The 24,126-nt window shown below is 29.5% G+C and overlaps 4 protein-coding genes across 5 annotated transcripts; 3 read left to right on the top strand and 1 right to left on the bottom strand.

Moving 5' to 3' along the window:
• The first annotated feature begins 1,902 nt into the window (after positions 1-1,902).
• Positions 1,903-8,950, top strand: LOC145183116 (tetratricopeptide repeat protein 9C-like). Of its 2 annotated transcripts, XM_090086048.1 has the most exons (5): positions 1,903-2,228; positions 2,505-2,557; positions 2,673-2,796; positions 5,598-5,690; positions 8,882-8,950. In XM_090086048.1, the coding sequence occupies exons 1-5, from the start codon at positions 1,988-1,990 to the stop codon at positions 8,887-8,889; spliced, it is 519 nt and encodes a 172-aa protein (XP_089942174.1). In that variant the 5' UTR covers positions 1,903-1,987; the 3' UTR covers positions 8,890-8,950. The 2 variants fall into 2 exon arrangements, with proteins under 2 accessions (XP_089942174.1, XP_089942173.1); XM_090086047.1 differs by lacking the exon at positions 8,882-8,950 and having other exon boundaries at positions 5,598-5,716.
• Positions 5,711-7,798, bottom strand: LOC145183115 (RNA-editing ligase 2, mitochondrial-like). Its single transcript, XM_080058450.2, has 5 exons — positions 7,209-7,798; positions 6,980-7,108; positions 6,660-6,818; positions 6,368-6,514; positions 5,711-6,269 (listed from the first exon to the last, which is right to left on the bottom strand). The coding sequence occupies exons 1-5, from the start codon at positions 7,519-7,521 to the stop codon at positions 5,968-5,970; spliced, it is 1,050 nt and encodes a 349-aa protein (XP_079914576.2). The 5' UTR covers positions 7,522-7,798; the 3' UTR covers positions 5,711-5,967.
• Positions 8,951-9,001: 51 nt separating the features above from the next.
• LOC145183656 (iodotyrosine deiodinase-like) lies at positions 9,002-11,181 on the top strand. Its single transcript, XM_090086046.1, has 4 exons — positions 9,002-9,191; positions 9,333-9,545; positions 9,638-9,706; positions 10,064-11,181. Exons 1-4 carry the CDS (start codon positions 9,083-9,085, stop codon positions 10,495-10,497), a joined length of 825 nt encoding a protein of 274 aa, XP_089942172.1. The 5' UTR covers positions 9,002-9,082; the 3' UTR covers positions 10,498-11,181.
• Positions 11,182-11,827: 646 nt separating this feature from the next.
• LOC149890206 (zinc finger CCHC domain-containing protein 8-like) lies at positions 11,828-16,224 on the top strand. The gene is made up of 2 exons (XM_090086416.1): positions 11,828-13,545; positions 15,462-16,224. Exons 1-2 carry the CDS (start codon positions 12,417-12,419, stop codon positions 16,061-16,063), a joined length of 1,731 nt encoding a protein of 576 aa, XP_089942542.1. The 5' UTR covers positions 11,828-12,416; the 3' UTR covers positions 16,064-16,224.
• Positions 16,225-24,126: the final 7,902 nt, after the last annotated feature.

The raw sequence follows: 24,126 nt of genomic DNA, 5'->3' as shown, positions 1-24,126 counted from the left end.
AGCTAAAAGATAGAGAATCACCCATTGGCAATTTTTAGCTGTTCTGAAAATGGTTGGATAACAAAGGATTTGTTTACTTTGTGTTTATCTCCTTTCTCAAAACTTTAACAGAAGAGTTAGAGCAAAAGAAATTACTTCTCATTCTAGATTAGTTCTAACTCAAGATCATCGATCAAAAATGTTTTTATTACTCCCCATTCTAATAACAACCTTAGGGTAGATCTTTTTTCAAAACTCTAATTTCTAAATATAAGATTGCATGTGATACATGGCTTGTGATAAACTTAAAACTGAGATGAAAACAGATGCTTTAAGTTGTAAATTAAAGTAAATTTAACATCCTCTTGTTACAGCTTCATGGGGAGTGAGAATAAAAGCAATCAACTTCAGCCTCTTAAACTTACTTTTTAACATTCTAAACGGAAAGCGTTTTTGCTTTTGAAAATCGTTCTCATCTTTTTTGTTTTCGTTATTAATCGATGGCCACATAAGTCACATAAGAATTCTAGACTTGATTCAACAAACAAGAGAAAATTGGTATCAAGCTATTAACATCTCTTAGTAATTGTACTCAAAGACTGCAATATAACTAGCAAATGGGTGTTGCGAAGACTGGCAAAGATTTAACTGCTTATTACGTGGCCACTTTTGAATAAAATTGAGCCATACGCGTATTGACCTATGTATCAGAGTTTTATATCTTATAATAAGGACAAAAAAATTCAATTTTTTTTAAAAAAACTTTTGATAGCGATTACAAGCAATTTATTTGAACTTCGATGAGCCCGGGTTTGATTTTTCATCCAAAGCTGGAAAAGTCTTGGTTAATAGAGGATCAAAAAATATTCCTTTTGCTACGGTAGCTGAAGACAAAGAAAGAATTACAGTTTTAGTTATGAAAATTTATAATAATTTTATTTCTTTTCTTTTGCTTATTTCTTTAATGCTTTTTATTATTTATAATACAGCAATGTAAATTACTTTTAATTTTACATATTTTTTAGCATGATAGCTTAACATGATAGCTTAGCCAACTTGTTTTAATTAAATTTTCTTTGCGCTTTCCTTACTGCAAATGAAGGTGCTGACGGAACTCTTCCTCCTCCTCTTTTTATATACGTCAACCAGAGACTCCCTATGAGTTTATACTAGCCATTGCCTTCAAATTTAGTAGCTGTTGATAAATCTGCCAAGGGTTTTGTAAATCACGAAGTTCTCTATGAATATTTATAAAACGCTTTTGACCAGTGGTTGACACTTGATTTTCGGAGGCTATAGCTCCCTTATTTATTATCGGTGGTCATTCGTTCTAAAGGCATCGTAAAGAGCAATTTTTTCTCTAAACGATCAAACTTCGAGATCGATAATTTGTTAAAAAACGAGTTAGAAAATAATTTTTATATGGAAGTAGGTCGGAAAAAACGGCGAACACTGAGTTGTTTTACCCTATCCAAAACTTCAAATAATTTCGAAACGAAGTACAAAAATGCTGATAAAATTTACGATATAAATCTTTGGTTTTGGTTAATTTGGATCATTCCGGCGCAAACGGCTCAAATTTTTTTTTACTACCACAATTTATAAAAACAGTAGTGAATAAACGAAGAACAATTCTTGTTTAAAATGTTAACGAGACTTACGCGTCATTTTTTATATCTTTATCATCTGTTTTTGATGTTTCACTAAATTTTTAAAATATTATGTGATGGTTTAGCAATTAACACTTGTTTTTGCATCATGTTTTCTATGTGGTCCGCTTACTTAAGATGACATTTGTCAACCATGTGAAGCTGGTTCTCATAATTTATAAAATGTACCTTCTAATAAAGAATGGAGATCTTTTTACCGTTAAAATTACATGAAATTATCATTTTATTGTTTAGAAGTTTTAAATAGTTCTGTCTTTTTGTTGCTGCATTTTTGATTTACTGAAATAAAACATTTTAATTTAATAGATATTTAAAAATCTATGAAATACTAGAAACCAATGAAGCTAAGTGAACTGCTTTTGCAAGCAGAGTTTGCAAAAGAGAGCGGAAACGACTTTTACAAGCATGGAGATATTAGAAATGCTATAAAGAAGTATCACTATTGCTTAATGTACTTAAAAGATATTGAAAAACCATCTCCTTTGTCAAAATTAACTGGAGAGCCTTATGAAGAATTGAATGATAAAGAAATGAAGCAAGTGATTGACCTACGTTGCATATGTTATAACAACTTATCATGTAATATTTTTAAAAGGATTGAAGTGGAGCTAAGATCAGTCATTTATAATGTTCTCCTTTGTCTTCTATTTAGATTAAAAATATTTCTTATTGTAAAAATCTTTTCTAATAAATGTAAACCAAAAAAAGAGACATTTTCAAACCAGCTTTTGTATTTAATAATTAAATTTGTTTGCTATCTTTAAAATGGTCTCTCTGTCTTTTTCTTATGTTTATTTAAAAGTTGATATATATATTTTTTAATTAATTATTATTATTATTATTATTATTTTTTAGTATGTTTGGGTAAAAAACAGCAGTATGAAAAAGTTATAACATACACAACCAAGGTAAGGTTTGCAACTGAGTTTTTTTTATCTTTATTGATTTTCATTACAATATCTTCTAAAAGGTTTTTTATTGATCTTTATTGATTTTTCTTTTAAAAAGTTTGTAATAATTTAGGTTTTATCACTTGATCAGAGTAATATAAAAGCATTGTTTCGCCGTGGAGAAGCATATATGCATAAAGCAGATCTAGACAGGGCCGAAGAAGACTTCAAGAGGATTAAAACTATAAATGAAAAAGGTTTCTGAATTTATATATATATATATATATATATATATATATATATATATATATATATATATATATATATATATATATATATATATATATATTTATATATATATTTATATATATATATATATATATATATATATATATATATATATATATATATATATTAGTGTTGTTACGACTTTGAAATTAAGTTTCTTTGAAAAATACATTAATCAATTTAGTCAACTGTCAACTAAATTGATTAATGTATTTTTCAAAGTCGAACAAAATTGAGGAATACATTTTTAAAATTGACTAAGTTGACTAAAAGTCGATTTAGTCGAAATATTTGAATAAAATTTTTCATTCAAATATTTCTACTAAAAATTGTCACGCATCATTAAAGTGTATGATTATAATATTTAAATATTATAATCATATACTTAAATGTTGCTTGACAATTTTTTTTTTAGATGCTATGAAACAAGTAGAACTTTAAGAGAGTAAACAAAAAAGCTAGGTGGTATGCATTACTGTTATAATAACACATGCTGTTGTTGTATCAAGAGCATTCCTTTGTTAAATTTGAATACATCTAATTTATTAGGTGAATTAAAATTGAATAAACAAACAAAATAAGACGGAAATTACTAACACAAAGTAAAGGAAAAAAACACGAATGGGCATTTTATATCATTTTTTACAACAATTAAAGCAAAAAAATGACAAAAATTTTAATAAAAAGTGGTCATGTAGATAGGTGGGGGCAGATGGGGTGGCTAAGCTTTTTTTGGGGTAGCAGATTTGTAAAACTTTTTCGCATCCTTAACTGAATTACATTACTTAGCTGAACTTAACTGAATTACATTACTTAACATTTTGTTTTAAAAAGCATCAACTGGTTACTATAATAATAAAAAAGGAAACAGTATAATTTGCAACAGTTAAAGTTTTTTGTAAAAATAATTGAAAGTGTTGGTAGTAAGCTATAATTTTACTAATTTACTTATTTTAAAAATGTTTGTTTTGTGTGTGTATTTGTGTGTATGTGATGTTTGTATGTACAGTCAGAGCATAATTTAATTTTGAAAATTCAATTTTGAGTTTAATTCTGCTAAAATTAATTTTGAACATGTGTAATGGTTTAAAATAACTACAACAAGATATTTATATAATTTATTGTAGCAATTCCTTGTTTATATTTTTTCATCAGAAGTGTAAAAAAGTTTGTTTGCTATAACATTTTTGTTATTTTCCTGGACAGGTATTAATTTGCTTGCACAGAAATTAATTGTACAACTCTGTTTTATTGATAGTTTGTAATGAAAATAAGTGTTTTTGATATTTTTAATTTATAAAATATACATTTTATTATTTATGCTATATTTCAACTGTATTATTTCAGCAACTAATCACATTTTTTGGGAAAAAAAAACTATATGTCAATAAGTATGACACCCAAAAGAACATTTGAAGTAGGAGCAATTGTAAAAAAGTGCAGACTATTTGACACATTTGGACAAGGACAAAAGATAACTCCAAGAGATGATAAAGAAATATTCAGAGTTATAAAAAAAAAAAAAAAATTTTGAAGTATAAAAAAAGTTGCCAGTAATCTGAAGAACCTCACAGGAACCAGTTTCACCAACATCAGTTAGAAATTATATTCACAAAGCAGGGTTTAGCAAATATGTAGCTGTAAGAAACCATTTTTTTTTATAAAAAATCATATGAAGAAAAAACTGAATTCGACAAAATAATTATTTAATGCCACTATCTTTTTGGAAGAAAGTTATTTGGTTTGATGACTCCAAGTTTAACTTTTAAAAAATTAGATGGTGTTCAAAGAGTTTGACAAAAGATGGGAGAAGCTTTTGAAAAGAAGAGTTTGACAAAAGAGTGGAGAAGCTTTTCATTTGAATTGTATGAGAGGAACAGTTAAACATAATAGCAGAAATGTGATGGTTCTGGGATTGTATGACATGGATGGTGTTGGTAAATTAGAATTTGTTAACGAAAACATGAATGCTAATTTGTACATTATGTGTTTCAACAGGACAAAACAGGATTTAAAACACACTGCTGAAAATACTCAAGGCTTTTTTTGATGAAAATGACAAATGTTTTAGAATGGTCAGCTCAAAGCCCTGATTTCAATCCAATAAAGTATTTATGGATTTTATTAGATAAAAAAGTAGGTGATAGATGATTTAGAAAAAAGATTTTAATACAGCCATTTTTAAATCATGGTCTAATATTGGCAATAATCAAATCAAATGTTGAACCAACACCAAAACGCCTGACAGAAGTAATTAAACAAAAAGGAGAAGCAACTAAATATTGAAATATATGATGTGAAAAATAGAAAGACTTTATTAACTATTTTACAAAACAAGTCTACGTAGCTTAAGTTTGTTGTTAAAATTTTCTTGTACAATTATTTTCTGTGCTATTGTTTTTTGACCCTTTTTTTTTAAATAAAATTATTCAATAATTTACAAAAAAAAATATGTATATTTTTTGTAAGTCTTTCTCCAAATAAAAGTTTCCATAAAAAAAAAAAGTTTTATATAATTAGTCCTAATTACAATATTTGCATTTAAACAACCGAATTTACTCAAAAATGACTCTGTAAAATTAAGTTCTGTTCTGACTGTATATTTGTGTTTGTGTGTATTATATATATCAGTTTAACCCCAAACAACTTGTTTTGATTATCATGGATACTATTGCTATGATATTGCTTCTTGTCTAAGAGTGCTAAGATCTTTATATCCAAAAAGATTTTGTTTAAACTTGTTTTTTTTTTATCTCTCTTGCTTTTTCAGAAAAATGTGCTGACAAATATTTTGTATTGATTGAGAAAGAACGCAGGCGCCTTGAACAGGAAAAATCAGCAATATATAGGAGAATGGTCTCTGGTAAAATATAGTGTAAAAAGTTTAATATTTAAATTTTTTTCGTTAGTAAAAAATGTTGTAAAAATTTCCATATTTTATAAATAAGCTTACTTTTGTCTTTGAAAAATGAAAAAATTACTTTTCTCCTTAAAACTCTATAAGTTATCAATAACAAATTAAAAATGCTAAATGTAACAATATTGCGAATGTAATGTCAAGTTGCAAATTCTTACAATTTGTGCGTTATGGATGAGTTTTAATAGATTTGTAGAATGCATTTCAACACAATTAAGATAAGTTAGTTATGGGCATCCATTTTAACATTATGCTGTTTGAAAAGTGAAGCAGTCTTGTTGTTTAAGATATCTCTGATCGTTTTCTGTTGTTGTTCATCGAGTGACTCCCATAGCTGGTGGGCTTCGATATCGCTCTCAAATAAGTCAGTAAAAACATCTGATATGAACTCATCCGTGATAAGTTTGCTTTTTTCTCTGTCTGGAAAACCGACTTTAGATACGGCACTCATAAACCTCTGAGGAGTGGCGTTTGCAAGAATTCTGCCCAACACAACTTGATGCTTCGATTTGTTAACAGTCTTAGCTGAAAGATATTTAGAAAATCGATTAAGCGATTTTTTTGTGTATATAAAAGGGTAATCATTGTAATATGTGTGTGCATCAAGTTTTGATCATACGTACTAGCTTTAGGAAGTGTTTGTTTTCGCTCTTCTTCGAACTCTGGAAGTTTAATTTTTATTATCGCTCTTTTCATTTCATCTCCGTGGCGAGAAGGACATTTAACTGTTTTGATCGGTTTAACAACGACCCCCTCAGCTTTGTTGCTTCCTGAAAATTAAAAACTTATAAAATATACAACTATAAAAATGAAGAACTTATTCTTATAACAACAAGTTTTAGTATTTTTTTGAACGAGTCCTAAAAGCTTTTAAACTTTTTTAATAATAACAAAAAAGATGTGCTGTTAAAATACCGGCTGGTAGAGGGGGCAGTCCTAATAATTTTGGTATCGTGCTATCGAATCCTAGCTCAAAGTTCAGCGCTTCGCTCATCGTTCCTATTTTCAATGGCTTCAAATGAAATATGTCTAGATTTTGAAAAATATCCATGGCAATTTCCGGATCCAAGTATTCTAAAAGTATATTTCAAAATGTTTAACAAGTTTTCATATAAAGTAGTTCATGTTTCAATCACATTTTCAACAAAAAGAGTTAGAGGTGCGCCATATTCATTTGAACCTCATCAGCTTTTTACTGTAAATATAATATTTAAACTTATATCAAAGTAACGCACCATTCGATCCCTCTTTACATTCAGGTCTGTATCCGATATCAAAAGCACACCATCTTACGTCTGGGCAGTACTGTATTTCTTTTTGTATTGGTTTTTGATTTGTGGTACTCTGTACCATTGAATAATAGCCTGATAATGAAAAAAAAAAAGTTAAAGTATCGCATACTTTCAAACGAAAATTCTTGTTTTAATTTAGGAGGTATGGATCTAAGAAATGTCTTAACCTTACCTCCGAATATTTCTCCATAGACTGAGACTTGTTTCACCCGCTCACCAATAGAATTTTCAACCATACGATAAACACTTTTCATTTTCTCAGGGTAATCATTCATAAAACTTGCTGTAAGATGGTTAAAGAAATTCTCACCCTCCTCAAGAAAATCTCTTCGACGACCGATTCTGACGTACTCGCCGTCTGTATGAAAACTAAGGTTTGCGCCATGAATCTTTTCCAATACAATCCAAGTAGCTTTCTCCAACTCTCTTGAACATTTAAAAATTTTTACGTTATTGGATATTTTTTCGTATTCTTCGAATATCATTCTTTAATTTTGTTAAACTCTGTTATGTATTCAGAAATTTTAATCTCAGAAAGTATGCTAGAAAAAAATAAACTGTTAGAAAAACTAATTTTCAATTTACTGTAATATTGGTTGTTTTTTTTATGAAATAAGCTAAAACCTTATCCGCTCTTTTATTTAAGACAATCGACACAAGTTTTATATAAATGCCTATTACGCCACGATTGCACCATCGACACAACGGCCTCTGTTTTTGCGATAATGATGTAATAAGAGCCGGAACACTTTTTTATCACCTATGTTTGAGTATTTATCAAGATATTAAAATAGCGCAATCAGGTCTCGTTCATTTTTTTAGAAGAAACATTTTTAACTCCAATTAAAACGTAAAAAAAAAAAAAAAAGCAACATTTTGGTACTAAAACTTATTTCATTTCTCAACTTGTTTCTTACAGTGCTCAATAATATTTAGATTAATCAATATTTAAAATCCTCATATAACTGTGGTGAATAAACTGAATGCCTTCTCGCTTCTTAACTTGGTAATATCGATAAATTGGCGTTTGAGTTTAGATTTTAGATCAGTCGAAACGTAACTAAAACGAGTTCAATTTTACCTTTTTAATACTTATTGGAATTTCAAAAATTTAAAAAAACCATTTGCTGAGAATTTTAAACTTAAATTGTAATGATGGCCTGTTGCTACGTGCAAAAAGAACTCTAGTCGGACTTTCGTGTAGACAATCATTTTTTGTTTCAAACAACTATGTTTATAAGTTTACAATGACTGTGTTTTAGACATCATAAAAGCGTACAGCAACTTTAAAACTGCAAGCTTCCTCCATTTTAAGTAAACTTATCCTTAGATACCCAGGCTAAACATAATTTAAGATAAAGCTGATTATTTCTAGTTTAAGAACTAGAAAAAATTTTTCCTCGTTATTGATAGTCCGTTTGGTCCGAATATTTTCTTTTTTTCTTTTTACATATTTTTTTCTCTGATAAAAAGCGTCAAGTTGAACTTTTCATAAACCAAATTGGACTTGAAAAGGTCAACTTCGACCTCTTCAAGTCTGTAATTTCGAGCACAAAAGGCCCGAACTAAATTGTTCAAATTATTGTAACTCAACGATTCTGAGTTAAAGAATTGTTAATTGGTTGAAATGTTCTGTTTTTTATTTTTATACTTTATAAAGCTTTTTTAAATGAGATTTTCTTGAAGTTGATATAAAATCCAAACTTTTTTTTTTTTTAATGATCAATAGATTATTATGCCTCGTTTCTTTTAATTTTGAAATTAAACTGTAAAACTGAGCGTTACAGTGAACAATTCATTTAAACTAAACTATCAATAGTGTTTGAAGTAATGTTTATTTTTTAGAAGCATAATAACGTTTGTTTATTTGTATCAAAACGTATCATAAATAGCATGTTTGTTTGTTTGAAGCCTGGAGCAGAGTTATTTTAAAAGATAATGAACAATTATTGAGTCAACAGTATTTCATAATAACGCATGAAACATTTTCTTGCAGCTGTAATATTGTAGAAAAAAGGTCGTGGAAAACTTCAAGAGTCAATAAAGATGATCGAAAATATACAACTTTCTGCTGTAAGTTATGGATTGATGATTGCAATATTAGCCATGCTTGTCCATTTATTTCACAAACAAATTATGGGATTCTTTAAAAGTGGTAAGTTGTTTTGGGGTTTGCAGATATCTTCGCTCAAATGTTTAAGTTGTTTTGGCGCTTGGAGATATCTTAGCTCATATGTTTAAAAAGTTTCCTTTAAATGTCGATCTTTCATAAAATAAGTTCTGATTTGAAAACTAGAAGACGCATTGATTAAAGATAGCACGCACCCCGTACCAGATTCCCTTGCCGAAGAAGACTTTATTCCCTATCATCCACCGAGGTATTCGGAGCAAGATATGATAAAAAGAAGCGAAGAATTTTATTTAAATATGAACGCTCGAAGGTCGGTGAGGTATTTTAGCGATGAAGATGTACCCGCCGAAGTAATAGACAACATCATTCGAACGGCTGGTAAAAAGATTTTATTTAAATTTATAAAGAGCTTAAGACCAGTTGAGCAAAGATCTTGAATTTTTATTAACTGGTCTTGTATTTTTCTTAAGGAACATCGCCGAGTGGAGCTCACACTGAGCCTTGGACATTTGTTGTTATAAAGAACAAATTATTAAAAAGTAAGTTACTTTATTACATCTTCTTTTTCCATAAATCTATAAACTTTGGAAACCATATAAATCTATAAACGTTGGAAACCATATAAATCTATAAACGTTGGAAACCATATAAATCTATAAACGTTGGAAACCATATAAATCTATAAACGTTGGAAACCATATAAATCTATAAACGTTGGAAACCATATAAATCTATAAAAGTTGGAAACCATATAAATCTATAAACGTTGGAAACCATATAAATCTATAAACGTTGGAAATCATATAAATCTATAAACGTTGGAAATCATATAAATCTTTAAATGAGCTAATTTTTATTTAGTCAAACAAGTGATAACCTATATTTGTTCATTTAAGATAAAATACGAGAAATAATTGAAGAAGAAGAAGAACTCAACTATAAACAAAGAATGGGGCAAAAATGGGTAGATGATTTAAAACCACTGAAAACAAACTGGGTGAAGGAATATCTCTCTGAGGCGCCATATTTAATCATAGTATTCAAGCAAACTTATGGCGTGACAGCCGATGGGGAGAGAAAAACTCATTATTACAATGAAATTAGTGTTTCAATAAGCTGCGGTTTTCTTTTAGCAGCAATCCAGAATGCAGGTCTCGTTACACTGACATCAACGCCCCTAAATGCTGGGCCAAAACTTCGTAATCTAGTTGGTCGAGGTTCAAATGAAAAGGTTGTTATTCTTCTTCCGGTGGGTTATCCTTCTAAAAATTGTCGAGTACCTAATCTAAAAAGGAAACCACTTGAAGAAATCATGATTAAATTTGATTGATGCGACATTCGCAGAAAGATCAAATTTTATTGGGTTTGCAGCATCATGGTACTTTTCAACATGCTGTTAGCTATTATGAAATATTTCTAATTCATATTAAACATTTTTAAATATTTTTAAATACTATAGAAATTTCTAAATAGAATTGAATATCATAAAAGCCTCAAGCCTTTTGTATTGCGTAGCACGTTGTTTGTTTTATTACTAAAGAAAAGACCTTGAGCAAAAGGACTTTGAGCGAAATGCGATGGAAGTGAGGCTTACTTCTCAAAGTTTTTTGAAAATTGAAAAAAAGATTTCTCTTGTGGTCCTAACAAATTCTTTTCAATGATTGAATTCCCTATTTCAAAAAAAAAAAGAGGTTTCTATCTGGATTTATAAGCTAAAAATTAAAATGTTGTTTTAGTAAACTCAGTTTAATAAAAATTTTAAATATTTAAATGTAAGTGTTATTACTAAAAGATTGATGATTTTAAATAATAACCACATAAAGAGTTACTTTATGCAGTTATTATTTCACGTTTTCATTAATTTTTAACCCTTCAACATGGGTTAAGTGTGTTTCCGGTTAAAGAGTTTTTCGCTAAAAAATTTGTTTGGCTAATTTTTTGTTCGTTCATTTCACAGATGAACGTTCTCATTCTGTCTCTGAAGTAAAAAAATAAATAAATAAAAAAAAAAAAGATAATTATTCCATTTTCTTATTTCAAAATAAGCCAAACAAATAAAACATTTATTTGACCACAATGTTCCACATTTCTCTAAATGATGATGAAAGAAATGAGCTGATTTGATTTCTAGACCTCATAAAACCTAGACTATTGAAAAATAAAAACTAATAATGTAAAATGTAGATCTTAGACTTATTACAGTAGCAAATGTTTTTCGGGTTTAAACTAAAATTGTTTTCATTTGATTTGAAATATTTTCTCAACCATTTAAAAATACTCTTCAAAAAATTTTAAGACCATTTAAAAAAAACTTTATGTCAACGCCATTTGCCCATGAGTATACATGTTTTTAATGAACTTGCATTTACTCTCAATTCCATTTTCCTGATTTATAAAAGTAGTTCGTTTGCTTATAGCAAATTTACAAATCACAAAAAACAAATCAGAAAAGAATTTTTTATTTTCGTCTCTCACATTTTAACATATCATTATTTTTTTTTGTTAAAGATGTGTTTGAAAATTTCACCTGTAACAAAGATTAAACCAACTTGAAATATTTATTTTATTTCCTAATTTAAAACTAGCTGTTTTATTTTCAAGTTTCTTTATGAAGTTACAATACAATTAGAAGAGAAAAGAATTATCTTTAACAAAGTAATTACTTTGTTAAAGATAATTCTTTTCTCCTCTAATTGTATTATAGACTTAAGTCTTACCCTTATGGTTATTAGCCTGATGATTCCGAAGTTAATGTTGCCGCTTGATTTATTCGGACGTCTGAGAAACAACCATTTAACAAAGTAACACAAGTTTATCTTACCTCTCAAACTGTTGTAGTCGAGTTTATGTTTTAAAAGGATAAAAGTTAACAATAATCATATATAAATATGTATACTTTTTTTTTTAGATAAGGTTACCAAAATCAAAATTCTTTAGGTAATACTTACCTATAATTGTAGAAAAGAATAATTTCAATTCATTTCATTTCAAATAAATCGAATCAATTTTCAAAGTTTTCAAGTGGCTAACTATTGGAAACAAACCAAGTTTTATTATAACTATTTGAATTCATACTTTTTGTAGTTATAATTCATTCTGTTATACCACTAAAGAAAACAGTAATTTTCAATATTCTTAATTCATCTGAATAAAACAGTAGAGCTTTGTTTTAAATTTATATTATGATATATGCATGTTTGTTATATATTATATATGTGTATGTATTTGCTTTTAAAGAAAAAGTTTTAGATGGCAGAAGATTCTTCATTTGATCCTGAGTATTTATTTGCAAACTTTGGATCTGAAACTAGTGTTAAGACAGATGCTGAAGAAATTAGGAACCAAACAATCAATCCTCTTGAATTAAATCATTCAAGTGTAGATTTAGAACAGAGTAAATATATTAAAGAGCTAGAGGATCAAAATACTAAATTGAAATCAGTCATCAAAAGATTAGTTGGTCCTCAATTATTTAAATCTCATGAGAGTTCTAATTTAGAAGATGGAAGTGTGAAGATTAATTTACTAGAAAAACTTGAGGAGGAAATTCAATCCAATCCATTTGCTGTGATATTATACTTGAACAATGATATATCTAATGTCCACAGGAAGGAGATAGATGATGTGATGCGTAATATAAGTGAAAAAAAATCAACACAGGATGTACTAATGGCACATAAACTTAAAGCACAGCATTCTGCTGTGCCTTTGAAATCATTTACAGCAAACTTTAAAGGAAAGCGGATAAATCTTGGAACACTTAAAGATGGGGATGAGCAATATGTAATATGTGCATGCCAGTATTATAAAAGTTTTATAATAGATAGAATGGGTGCACCGCTGTTAGAAAGTAATCCTGGGGTTACTGAAATTTGGGATATACCTGTTTATCAACAGGTGTTTTTAAAAGCTCTCCCTATTGTTGAAGAGCCATTAAATGTCAGAGTAAAACAGTTAAAACAGTGCTTTAACTGTGGAGGTGAACATCACATAATGGCTTGTATAGAGCCAAAAGATTTTGAACGTATAAACAAAAATCGAATTGAATTTGCCAAATTTAATCCAGTTACTTTAAATCCAAGGTTTGGAGGTGATGAACCTGAAGAAAGGTTTAAGCATTTCAAGCCTGGTACAATTAGTGTAGCTCTTGAAGAAGCATTGGGAATCAATCAGAAAACTCAGTTGCCACCCTACATTTACAAAATGAGACAATTAGGTTATCCTCCAGCATGGTTGAAGCCAATGGAGGAAAGTCTAAAGATTTATGGAATTGAAGGGTTTGCAATTGAAGAGCCTGGTGCAGAAGAAGGAGAAATAGTCCCTGTAAAACTACCTGATATTATAATGTATCCAGGATTCAATGCACCTATTCCAGAAGGTATTTACTTTTTTCTTTCTAATTTTTCAACAAATGAATTTATATGGCAGATATCAAATAGTTGATTTCGATGATGGTTTAATTTTTAACTTTTCACCACAAAGTCCATTTCAACCAAGTTTATTACGTAACATTGTGGATAAATCAGAGACCTGTATTAATAGAAGTGCATTTAAAATAAAATGATTTTTTAAAACTATGACTTAGTGTTGAATTATCTGTCTGCTCTTTTGACCACTGAAATAACCTTTGAGTCAACAAAATTTTTCTGCGCAATTTCATCTTAGTAAATTGATTAAGAAAGGTTGTTTAAATTTTTAGGAGAAATGTTTGATCAATTTTAGCACCTGATGTTTTCCCTCTTAGCTGGCCTTGTGTAACAAATAGCTTTGCCCTAAATTTAGCCTGACTAATCTATAACTCTGCAACATAATTCTTGGCTCTCATTTCAGTGCCTGAAACCTAAACTAATATGGCTAGTAATTTAGTAAGGTATCTAATTGCTGGTCAAATATCAATAATTAAGGTTTCATAATTAAGATAATCTTATACTAGCAGCTAAAGAAGAATGCAAAAGAATGTTGAACTTTTTTTGTATGCTTTAAAACTAAACTTTGATATTTCTGGGTATTTTCTTAAGTTCTGCAAATTGTTCTTAATTAAATCTTAGAAGATCTTTAGAATCAGTTAATTCATTTTTGCTCAGTTCTTACCAAAAATATAGACAGGTTGTATAAGATCTAGCTTGACCAAACAAAAAAAGTGCTTTAAAGTAACTTCATTCAAAAAGCTTAAACTATCTAGTTTCTAAAAAATCTATTTAAGATTGTGGAAGAATTCATTTAAGATTGTGGAAGTTTTCCCAGGTGTCTTCACAGATATAATATCTAGATTAATGAAATCTAGACTTATTACCAAAAAAAATTCCAGGTTCTATTTTCTTGCACCCTTACTAAGATCTATAATCAAGATCTAATAAATGAAGAACTAATAAACAAAGATCTAATAAACGAAGATCTATAATCAAGATCTTATAAATGAAGCAGTGATTTGCTTTACACATAGATTTAAAATGTATGAAAACTGCTCTCAATTTTTGATGAGATTTATTTATTGCAAAGCTTTTGAAGTAAATTCTTTCTGTGACTCTATTTTTATTAAACTTGTTCTCAATATTATTTCCTTCAACATTTAGTTGAAGCTTTTCTTTTATGTTTTTTGATGCAAACATTTCTATACCTCTTATATCAACTGATTTGTTTTTTCTGTCATACATTCTGCAGGTTTGAGCATGGCATATACTTCTACCTACAGGTTCTCTCGATCTTAACCTAATCATATTTGTATCTTAATTTATTTTAACAAAGTTAAAGGTTGTAAATTACAAGTTTTAGGGAAAGTTATCGTAATATTAATTCAAAATCAATGTTACGTTAAAATTAATCATTTTAACCTAGTATCTGGTATGTAAATGCATAATCAAGTTATTGAGATCATAGTATAGATGGGGTTTAACATTGAATATTGTCCAATCCAAAGATATTTTGCTGAAAGGAGAAATTAGTTACTAAATTAAATGTTTTTGTTACTTTTAAATGTTTTTCGTAACACATAAAAAGTTGTCTAAAAGTGTGCTCCGTTCAATTATTTCTTACAGATGATACCAAAAATATTCTCAATTGAAATCTTTGTTGCAGGATTTAAAATCGAATTTAACTCAGAAATAAAAATATTATTATGAAAATAAAGAAAGCTAACTAACATATAATTATTTTTTGCAGTCATTAAATCATTAAGTATTTGTTTTAGCATTCTTTCTACTATTAAGTAAAGTAAAATTTTTTTTACCTTCGAAAGTTTGTGAAGTTCTAGGGACCCTAGTACCTTGTACTATTATTCAATTCTTTTATGTAAAGGTGTTCAAGATCAATGCCGAGAATTGAATTGTCCAGAATTTCAACCAGATCTTGTCGAAATCGATGTTCTTAAAAAACGTGCTGCCTTGTTGGGATATTCTGAAAAAGAGCCACTTGTCAAACGATTTAAGTATGAAGAGGAAGGACCATGTGAAATGGATATTGCTTCAGAAGAAACCGATTCAAACGATAAGCCTCCGTTGCCTTTGATTGAAGTGGTAAACAGTGTTCCTCCACTTCCAGATGATTTACCAAACTCTGAAGGAAGTGTCAATCAGGCAACAAAAATGGAAAATAATAAGCAAAAAATAAAGAGTATCGATGATTCTACATATCGTAATTGGTACCATCATGTTCCACTGTCTAGTATCGGTTTAACGTATGTTATGTATACGTCACCTCCGATTTGTAGAGGAGAGGTTCTTTTAGATAATCTTCCTAAGTATCCTATAACTGATATTGATCGTAATCCTTGGAAGACAGCTAACGTAAGTTGGTGGGATCCTATATATGGAGATCTGGCTGCTCCTACAGGAACTTTTGATGCTATAAGGACATTATTGACAACTACCAAAAGAGTTAAAAGGAAGCCTATGCTTTAACTTTCCACTAGATTCTAATTTTACTTTCCACTAGATTCTAATTTAACTTTCCACTAGATTCTAATTTTGATAAAATCTTTTTTTTCTTTTCTAAAATTACAACCTCATACTTTATTCACTTTAACTGTCTTTTGAAATACTTATATATTAATATTACAACAGAATTTAATATTTTTTAAACCTCCCTTGTCCCAGCCATCTCAGCTATGGGTTCGGGGGGCTTTATACACAGCTCTGGGTACAAATATTAAAATGCTTTACAGATAAAATTGAATTAGTCAGCTTAAAGTGTTAAAAGGTTATTCCTTTTAATTGAGATTAAACCTGTTCACACAGGAAGCAACAAATATTATTTTAAATATGTTCCTTATTAAATCGCCATTATCGATCTTAGAATCGGAGAAAAAGGACTAAAAGGAAATTGAAGAAAAATTTAATGCCGAATAAGAATAACGAAGAACAAACTGGCTGCTAGTTCCAAAAAGGTTTATGAATGAACGGTTTTAATTTTTCTTCAAAGTTTTCAATTCTTCTAATACTCCACAAAAGAGAACTTTTTTTCTATAACTGATGTTTCTTTAAAAAACTGTTCGTCAATGTCTTAGTAAAAACTGCTACTAATAACTTGTATTTCATCATTCTTGCGTGGAGTACAAGTATCAACTCTTCTAGTATCATTCTTGCGTGGAGTACGAGTAACGACTCTTTTAGTATCATTCTTGAGTGGAGTAGTGAATTTGTATCATTCTTGTGTGGAGTACTAGAATCAACTAAAACCACGTTTCTATAATGGTAGTGAAATGTATTGTTTAAGAAAGCGAATGTAAATTTTTGTTACAAACATTTTGGTTTTTTCAATTTTCTAAGTGAGATTCCGATGAAAGGAAACTTTTTAAAGGACTTTTTTTTTTTGAAACACGAGTTAAAAAAATAAAGTTAAGATAGGAAACTGCGGAAACTTTGTTGCATTTTGTTAGTTTTAAAGAAGCTTAAAATATCACTTTAATGAAATTTGATTAACAAGCAAATCAAAAAGTAGCCTAAATCTTTTCTTAAAATAAAATTCAAGCTAAACCGCTACTCGCTTTTTCTCATCTGTTTACTAAATGTTGCTACTGTTGGCACGTCAAACAAAAATCCTCCATCAACCAAACACTCGAAGTAATTAACAAACGACTAGGAAAATTAAAAAACTTGAATTACATAGTTGCACTTTTTAAGAAAATCTGCAACGCAAATACTGAGTCATCAAGTTTCACATGGTCACATGTAAACACATCACCACTACGCTAGGGGACATTAATTTAGTTTTTAATAATTTTTTGTATTGGATTTCTCGATATTAACAACTGAACTGCTGGAATCTTTGATTTTAGAACAGTTATATTTTTTCTACAAAACTTACTTTAAAAAATTCTAAATATTATTAGTAATCCCTTGAAACTATTTGACGATTCGCGTCTACATTTTAACCACACAACCTATGGTTTAATAGGGAACTTTACACCATTATAATTTATGTAAGTTGATAATAGCCACAAACCAGATATTGCTGCATAATTTCTTTCCTACGTCAACTTCTTATATAACTTTAAATTTCAAAAATTATTGCAGTTTTATAATGATTCGTTGGTTAACTGCTTTTTTAATATAACAGTTGAAGCAATCAAATAAAAAATTAAACTTTAAAAGTGAATAATAGGAATGGAGCTGTTGAGAGCAATTAGAAAAAACAGCAACGAAGAAGTAAAAAGAATGCTAAAGAAGGGGTGCAACCCTAATACAATAGTAAAAGAATTTGATAGCAATATGCGTATATATTACAACACCATTCCACTCTGCGTTGCAGCATCGAACGGTTTTGTTCAAATTGCTCACTCTCTGATCGAATATGGTGCTGATGTAAATGCTCATAATAATGCATGGTCTTCGCCTCTTCACTTGGCGACATACTGTGGCTATGAGTTGATGATTCAATTGTTGATCGCGAAGAATGCTAATTTAAACATTCAAGATTCTCGTGGAAACACCGCGTTACACGAAGCATGTCGAATATCACGTGTGAATTGCGTAACTTTGCTCTTAAAACATGGTATTGACTTAAATATCAAAAACAATAACTTACTAACTGCTCTTGATTTGGCTGAAAAAAACAAATGCAAAATAATTGTTAACCTTATTAATAGGAAACTAATTAAACAAAAAGACTGTATCGGAATTCACAATCGTAAAACATCCAAAAAAGACAATAAAACTGTTCGATTCCAAGAAGAGGTCATTCTTATTCCAACAGTACCGGACGACTGCTAGTGATGTCTTAATTCTAAACAAGACCTATGAACAAAAAAGATTCTTTCTTTTTGACTTCATGAAAGGGAAAAAGCTATAGTTCTCAATATTTAGCAGAAGCGTCGACTCAGCGTTGCTGTCTTATATCAAGTCTAAAATAAGAATAAATTAAAAAAACACTTTATTTTTTATTAATTCTTTCTTAGATTTTAATTTTATAACAGGAACATTAAAATGAAAGCACAAAGTTTTGTTACGCTTTTTAAGAATTACGGAAGAATGACGAATTTCTTAACATCACTGAATTTGCAGTTGTAGTTCCGGTATGCAAAATGCTATTTTTTCATTGTTTTGCATTTTGAGCAATAATAAGTAATATTTCATATTTAAAAACAATTTTTTTTCGTTGTTGCACGTTTGTGCGGAAGTAATATTTCATTTAAAAACAATTGGCAGATTGAAAATAATGAAGAGCTGTTAAAAAGTTGTTAACTTAATTAACATACACACCCATTTTTAAGTATACACAATAGAAAACAACATTTGACATGAAGCAAAATAAGCAAAATAATATTATAAGACGTTTTACAAAAAAAAAGTTTTTTTTAATTAACGGGGTGTGCATTATTCCCAAAAAACCCCTCAAAATGACATAATTGTTTAAATTATTTGTGTATTTGCGCCCGCTAAGTTTTAGGCAAAATAAATATTTAAAAATAGTTAAAGAGTTAGAATTATTTTTAGAATAGCTATGTGTTTTAAATTGAACAGATTTAAAAAACAACCAATTATTGGTAAAACGACTTGTGCGTTAAAGTTACCATTTAGAAAAAAATGCAATGTTTGAAAAGGTAAATCACCCATGCTTGTTTTTTTCCTGGATATATCAAAATTATGTTCCACTTAAAACGCAAGTCTTATTTAGAAATATGCTGAAAAATTCTGAACAAAATTTCGAGTGGTTCCCTCTAGGGACCCGAGACCCGAATTCGAATCCGGGTAGTTGTTTCGGGTATTACCCGAACTTAAATATTCGGGTAATTACCCGAAAGTTGTAAAATACCCGTTTCTTTTTAAATCGGGTAATCCCGATTGTTTTTAATACCCGTAGAATACCCGATACTTGATACCCGTAGAATACCCGTTGAAAATACCCGTAGAATACCCGTAGAAATAACAAAGTGGCCATCAAACTGTAGGTATCACAAAGTGGCCATCAAACTGTAGGTATCCAAAAAGTCCGCGGCCTCTATGTTTTGGGATGAGGTTTCAGGTGGTGTAGGCTGCAGTGTGGGGTCTCTGCCAACAAGGTCCTTCAGTGTGTTCACAAGGGTGTTTCTTGCAAGCTCAAAACGTTCCAGTCTTTCTTTCATTGGTCCTTTTGCTTGGGGATCCAAGAAATAGGCCACAGTGTACTCCATCTGTACACTTTCACAATGTGGGAATCTTCTATCGATCTCCAGTAAAAAGTAGTTTCTAACTTCTTGGATTAAGGGATCCTTCATCAATTTTTGAGTTATCTTAAGTCCTAACTTTATTGTAACAAGCATGGGTACAACCTTGTGGATGGTCACTGTCTTGTCGGCAGAGATAGAGTTTGAAAATGCTTCAAATAACTTCAAAATTCTAATGATGGTTTTGACTTTGCAAATCTTAGATTCCTCTGGCCTCAATTTTTTCAATTCTGAGCCAGATATGTCACCATCAGACCTAACTCTTTGTTCCATGGCTGGAAGAAGCGCAATTATTAATTCCAGCTGTGCTAAGTCTGAATTCCAGCGTGTTGGACAGTTCTGTACCAACTTAGTTGTTGTCATTTTAAGGGCCAATGCTTAGTTGACAAGATCAATTGTCCTCTTCCCTGAGTTGTGAAAACATTTTACCAAACCTGTCATTTTTTTGTGAAGTTGATTCCTTTGTGGACATATGTACATTTTATTTTCATGATCTTTTGCAGCTAGAGAACCAGTGACAACCAAGTGGATCTTGTGGTCGACGCACCACACATTGGTATCAGTGTCACTATTTGTTTTTAATCCCATTTGCGCCGTCTGTAACAATGGTGATCTACCTCATTGTTTTGGGATTCAATTCTATTTTGTGAACCATATTTGTTATCTTAGCACTGATGTTATTTGCCGTATGATCCTCTGGAAAATAAGAAGATAGAAAAGAGAAATAAAAAGGTAGTAAAGAGAAGGCCTTAAAAATTTTATGAGCTTCTCTTTATTTTATAAAACAGTCATAAATAAATAAAAACCGTAAAAAAAGGCATAAATCAAAATATATAAACATAAAGTTAAATTTAAAAAAGAAACCAATAAAAAAAAAAAAAAAAAAAAGCAAATAAAAAAATGAACGAAAATACTCGATCGCGAGAAAATTTCGGTTCGATGATCGGGTAATTTTATTAGCCGATTTTCGAGTACTTCTACTGGTAATATTCGGGTAGTTTAAATCGGGTAATACCCGACCCAAAGGCTTGGATATCGGGTAAGTTAAGTAATTAAAATTACCCGTCTACGGGTACCCGCGGATATTCGGGTCGGGTTTTCGCTCCCTAGTTCCCTCGACATTGCGACCGGTGTTTTGAGAAATTTCGTACTAAGAAATCACATAAATCACGTGAAAAGAAAAAGTTTTAGTAAAATATTAAAATAAAAACTCTACTTGAAATTAAAAAACCTCCTGTTTCATTTTTTTGACTCACCTTTTCAAAGGTTTAGCCACTTTTCTTCTTTTTTTTAGCCCTTAATATTTGACAATGCTATTTGTGATGAGTTTACACGATCAACCGTTTAATGAAGATTTTGTTTGTGTCGTTCGAACTGTTTTCGCATTATAGCGTGAAAATCATGTTCATTTTTTCATAAATTAGGATCGACGATTTCATCCCAATGTTAAAATTGGCAACTGAAAAAAGAGAAACTTTGTTTTGGTATGCGATCCAAAATTTTTCCATTGAAGAACTCATTGACATTTTGTGTTTTGCTTCAAAGCATTTTAAAGCTCATCTACTTTAGTAGGTAATTTTTCCTCAAACACTAACTGACTCTAAATAAACTCGAATTAATTAAACTTTAATTGAAAAACATAAACTCTGATTGAAATTAAAAAACAATACTTTTTAATTTGTCACTGTTGAATTTACACCAGTTATTATTATTATCATTATCTTTTCTCAATTTCTGTAATCGGGTTCCAACACGTCTCTGACAGTGAACACATTCCAATTTAACCACATTTGTATCTGGATAAGCATCATAGACACTATTATGGTTATTGCTTTCTCCATCACCAAAAAAGTTACTTTAACTTATATTTTTAAGTCGAACACTTGAAAATCCGATTGGCTCCTTCGCACTACATTCCACTTGTAGAACCAAAAAGGTTTATTTTTCAAATATGGGAATTTTTCCGAAGGGGCATAGTAGTAGGATCTCTTTTAACAAGTTTTTAATTTAAGAAGCCTGACCCTGCATACTCGGCGCATCACTTTAGCATCTAAAACTTTCCCACTACCTATTGAGAGTGGTGCAAACACACCGTTCAATAACTTATTAAGAAAAGTAAACGTCGAATTTTAGAAACTGCGATGAAAAGGCAATTAGATTGTTAAAAAAAGACGATGCTAGTACTGAAAACGAAGTTGTTTTTTAAAGTAAATTATTGGAAATAAACCATGTTAATACTGAAAATGAAGTTGATTTTTAAAGTAAATTCTTGAAAATAAACCATGTTAATACTGAAGACGAAGTTGTTAAAGAGAAGGTAAACTTAAGTTTTGAAAACATTTTTGAAAACAAATTGAAAATAAATCTCCGATAAAATTTCACTGCATTCCTAAACACCAAAGTGTATCTGCTGAAAAAAATAAACAATTACAAAATAAAAACTAAAAAAAGCAATTAAAGAATGCAAACAAAACCTTGCACATGTGATGCAATCTTAGTGAAACAGAACTGAAACATTTAAAGGCCACAGTGTTCAAAAGTTGCAAGTAATATAAGTATATGCAAAAATTTGGAAAAAGTTACTGAAGCCACTAAATATGAAATAAAAAAAGCTCAAAGAGAACCCAAATCAACAAACAAAAAACACTGATTTCAAAGTCTGGGTCCATAAAGAATGCTGATGAATATTTTGACGTAACGGAATCAAAAAATCATATAGCACGAGAAAAGAAATGCATTTTATCAATTTAAGATACCAAAAAAGGAAAAATGTTGTTAAAAAAACAACTTTAAAAAAGGAGCCGATTTTTATCAAGATGAGGAGTTTACAAGACAAATGTCAGAAAAAAGGAGTACATAATATATAAGGATAAATAATAATAATCAGCATATGCACAAACGTCTTGTACTACGTTTTGCATCTTTGATAAAAATGTTGGTTTTTCAATTCTTCCTAAAAATTTAAGCATGTTTAAAAGATTTCTTGATGTCAAACTCACTTAGATGCCAGCTCACGTAGATACTTTCAGCTAATCAGAGAAATTATTTATAAAGTTATTCATAAAATTGCAAAGTCATTTTTTACAACAAGAGGAGGTTTTGAGACCGCAATGAGGTGAACTTTAATAAAAAAAAAAAAATCTCCTGAACTAATTAGAATTATAAATTAAAAAAAATTAAAAATAATTATAAATTAAAAAAAAAAAAAATAATAATTAAAAAAATTAAATGTTCAAACTTACCGATTTTTACTTTGTCGAACTTCACAGTAGTTTGGAATGATGATATTACGTCAGTGATCCCAAGAATGCTTTTCCAGACCTTAAGTACAAATTAAAAGCTAAACTTGAAAGCAAAGTGTTGGTATGGCTTACAATTAGTTCCAATGTTATAGTTAGACCAGTAATTAAGCAATCTAGCTATTCAGCCAACAAAAATATGTAAAAAAAAAAGTTGCATTGAAAATGTTTTGATTCCTTTTATACATGAAAAATATCCGCATGGAAATTAAGTCTTTTGACCCGACTTAGCTTCGGCCAGTTACGCCAAAAACAGTATCGCTTTGGTGGGGAGTGAAAGTTTCAATTATGTTTTTAAGAAAGACAATCCTGCCAATTGCCATGAGATAAGGTCAATTGAAGATTTGGGGTTATTTGAAGGGTTTAGTTTATAAAGGAAAGTGGGAAGCAAAACGTTCAAAAATGATTTAGACGAATCAATTATTGTTTGAAAAAAGATTTTCCTGATGTAGTAAAGCAGTTTGAGAGCTTAACAACAACAAAAAAAAGCAGTTTCTATTAAAGGATTTTAACAGAAAATAGTTGATTAACAGTACATTGTTAAATGTAGTGTTAATCAACTTATTAAATATATATATATATATATATATATATATATATATATATATATATATATATATATATATATATATATATATATATATATATATATATATATATATGTACATTATTCTAGAGAAATAAACTTAATTTGATTAAAAAAAAACACACAAGATATTTATATTTGTCTTTTAATTTTTTATTGTAGTTCCATTCTTGTGGAAACAACCATTAAATTAAACTGTTTACTTTAAAGAACCTATTGAAAAATCTCTGGCAAACCCATTACATTTGAGTTCATCTGTTGGCTTTGCACTAGTTAAGACAAACATTAAATGTCCTCCTCTGTCTGTTAATAAAGATCTCTTAACAGACCAGAGATTACTAGAATACTGATTATTATAGGAATTTATAGAGGGTCTTTAGACAAGAGGTTTGTAAAAAGCTAGGTGTGCAGTATTGTAAATATTTTCTTTTAAAA

The sequence above is a fragment of the Hydra viridissima genome, unplaced genomic scaffold, assembly GCF_058129835.1.
Source record: "Hydra viridissima isolate aposymbiotic clone 2 unplaced genomic scaffold, HvirCarnegie_v1 scaffold_4, whole genome shotgun sequence".
Taxonomy (NCBI): domain Eukaryota; kingdom Metazoa; phylum Cnidaria; class Hydrozoa; order Anthoathecata; family Hydridae; genus Hydra; species Hydra viridissima.
The sequence above is the reverse complement of the archived record's forward strand: the minus strand, read 5'-3'. Positions and strand labels throughout refer to the sequence as shown.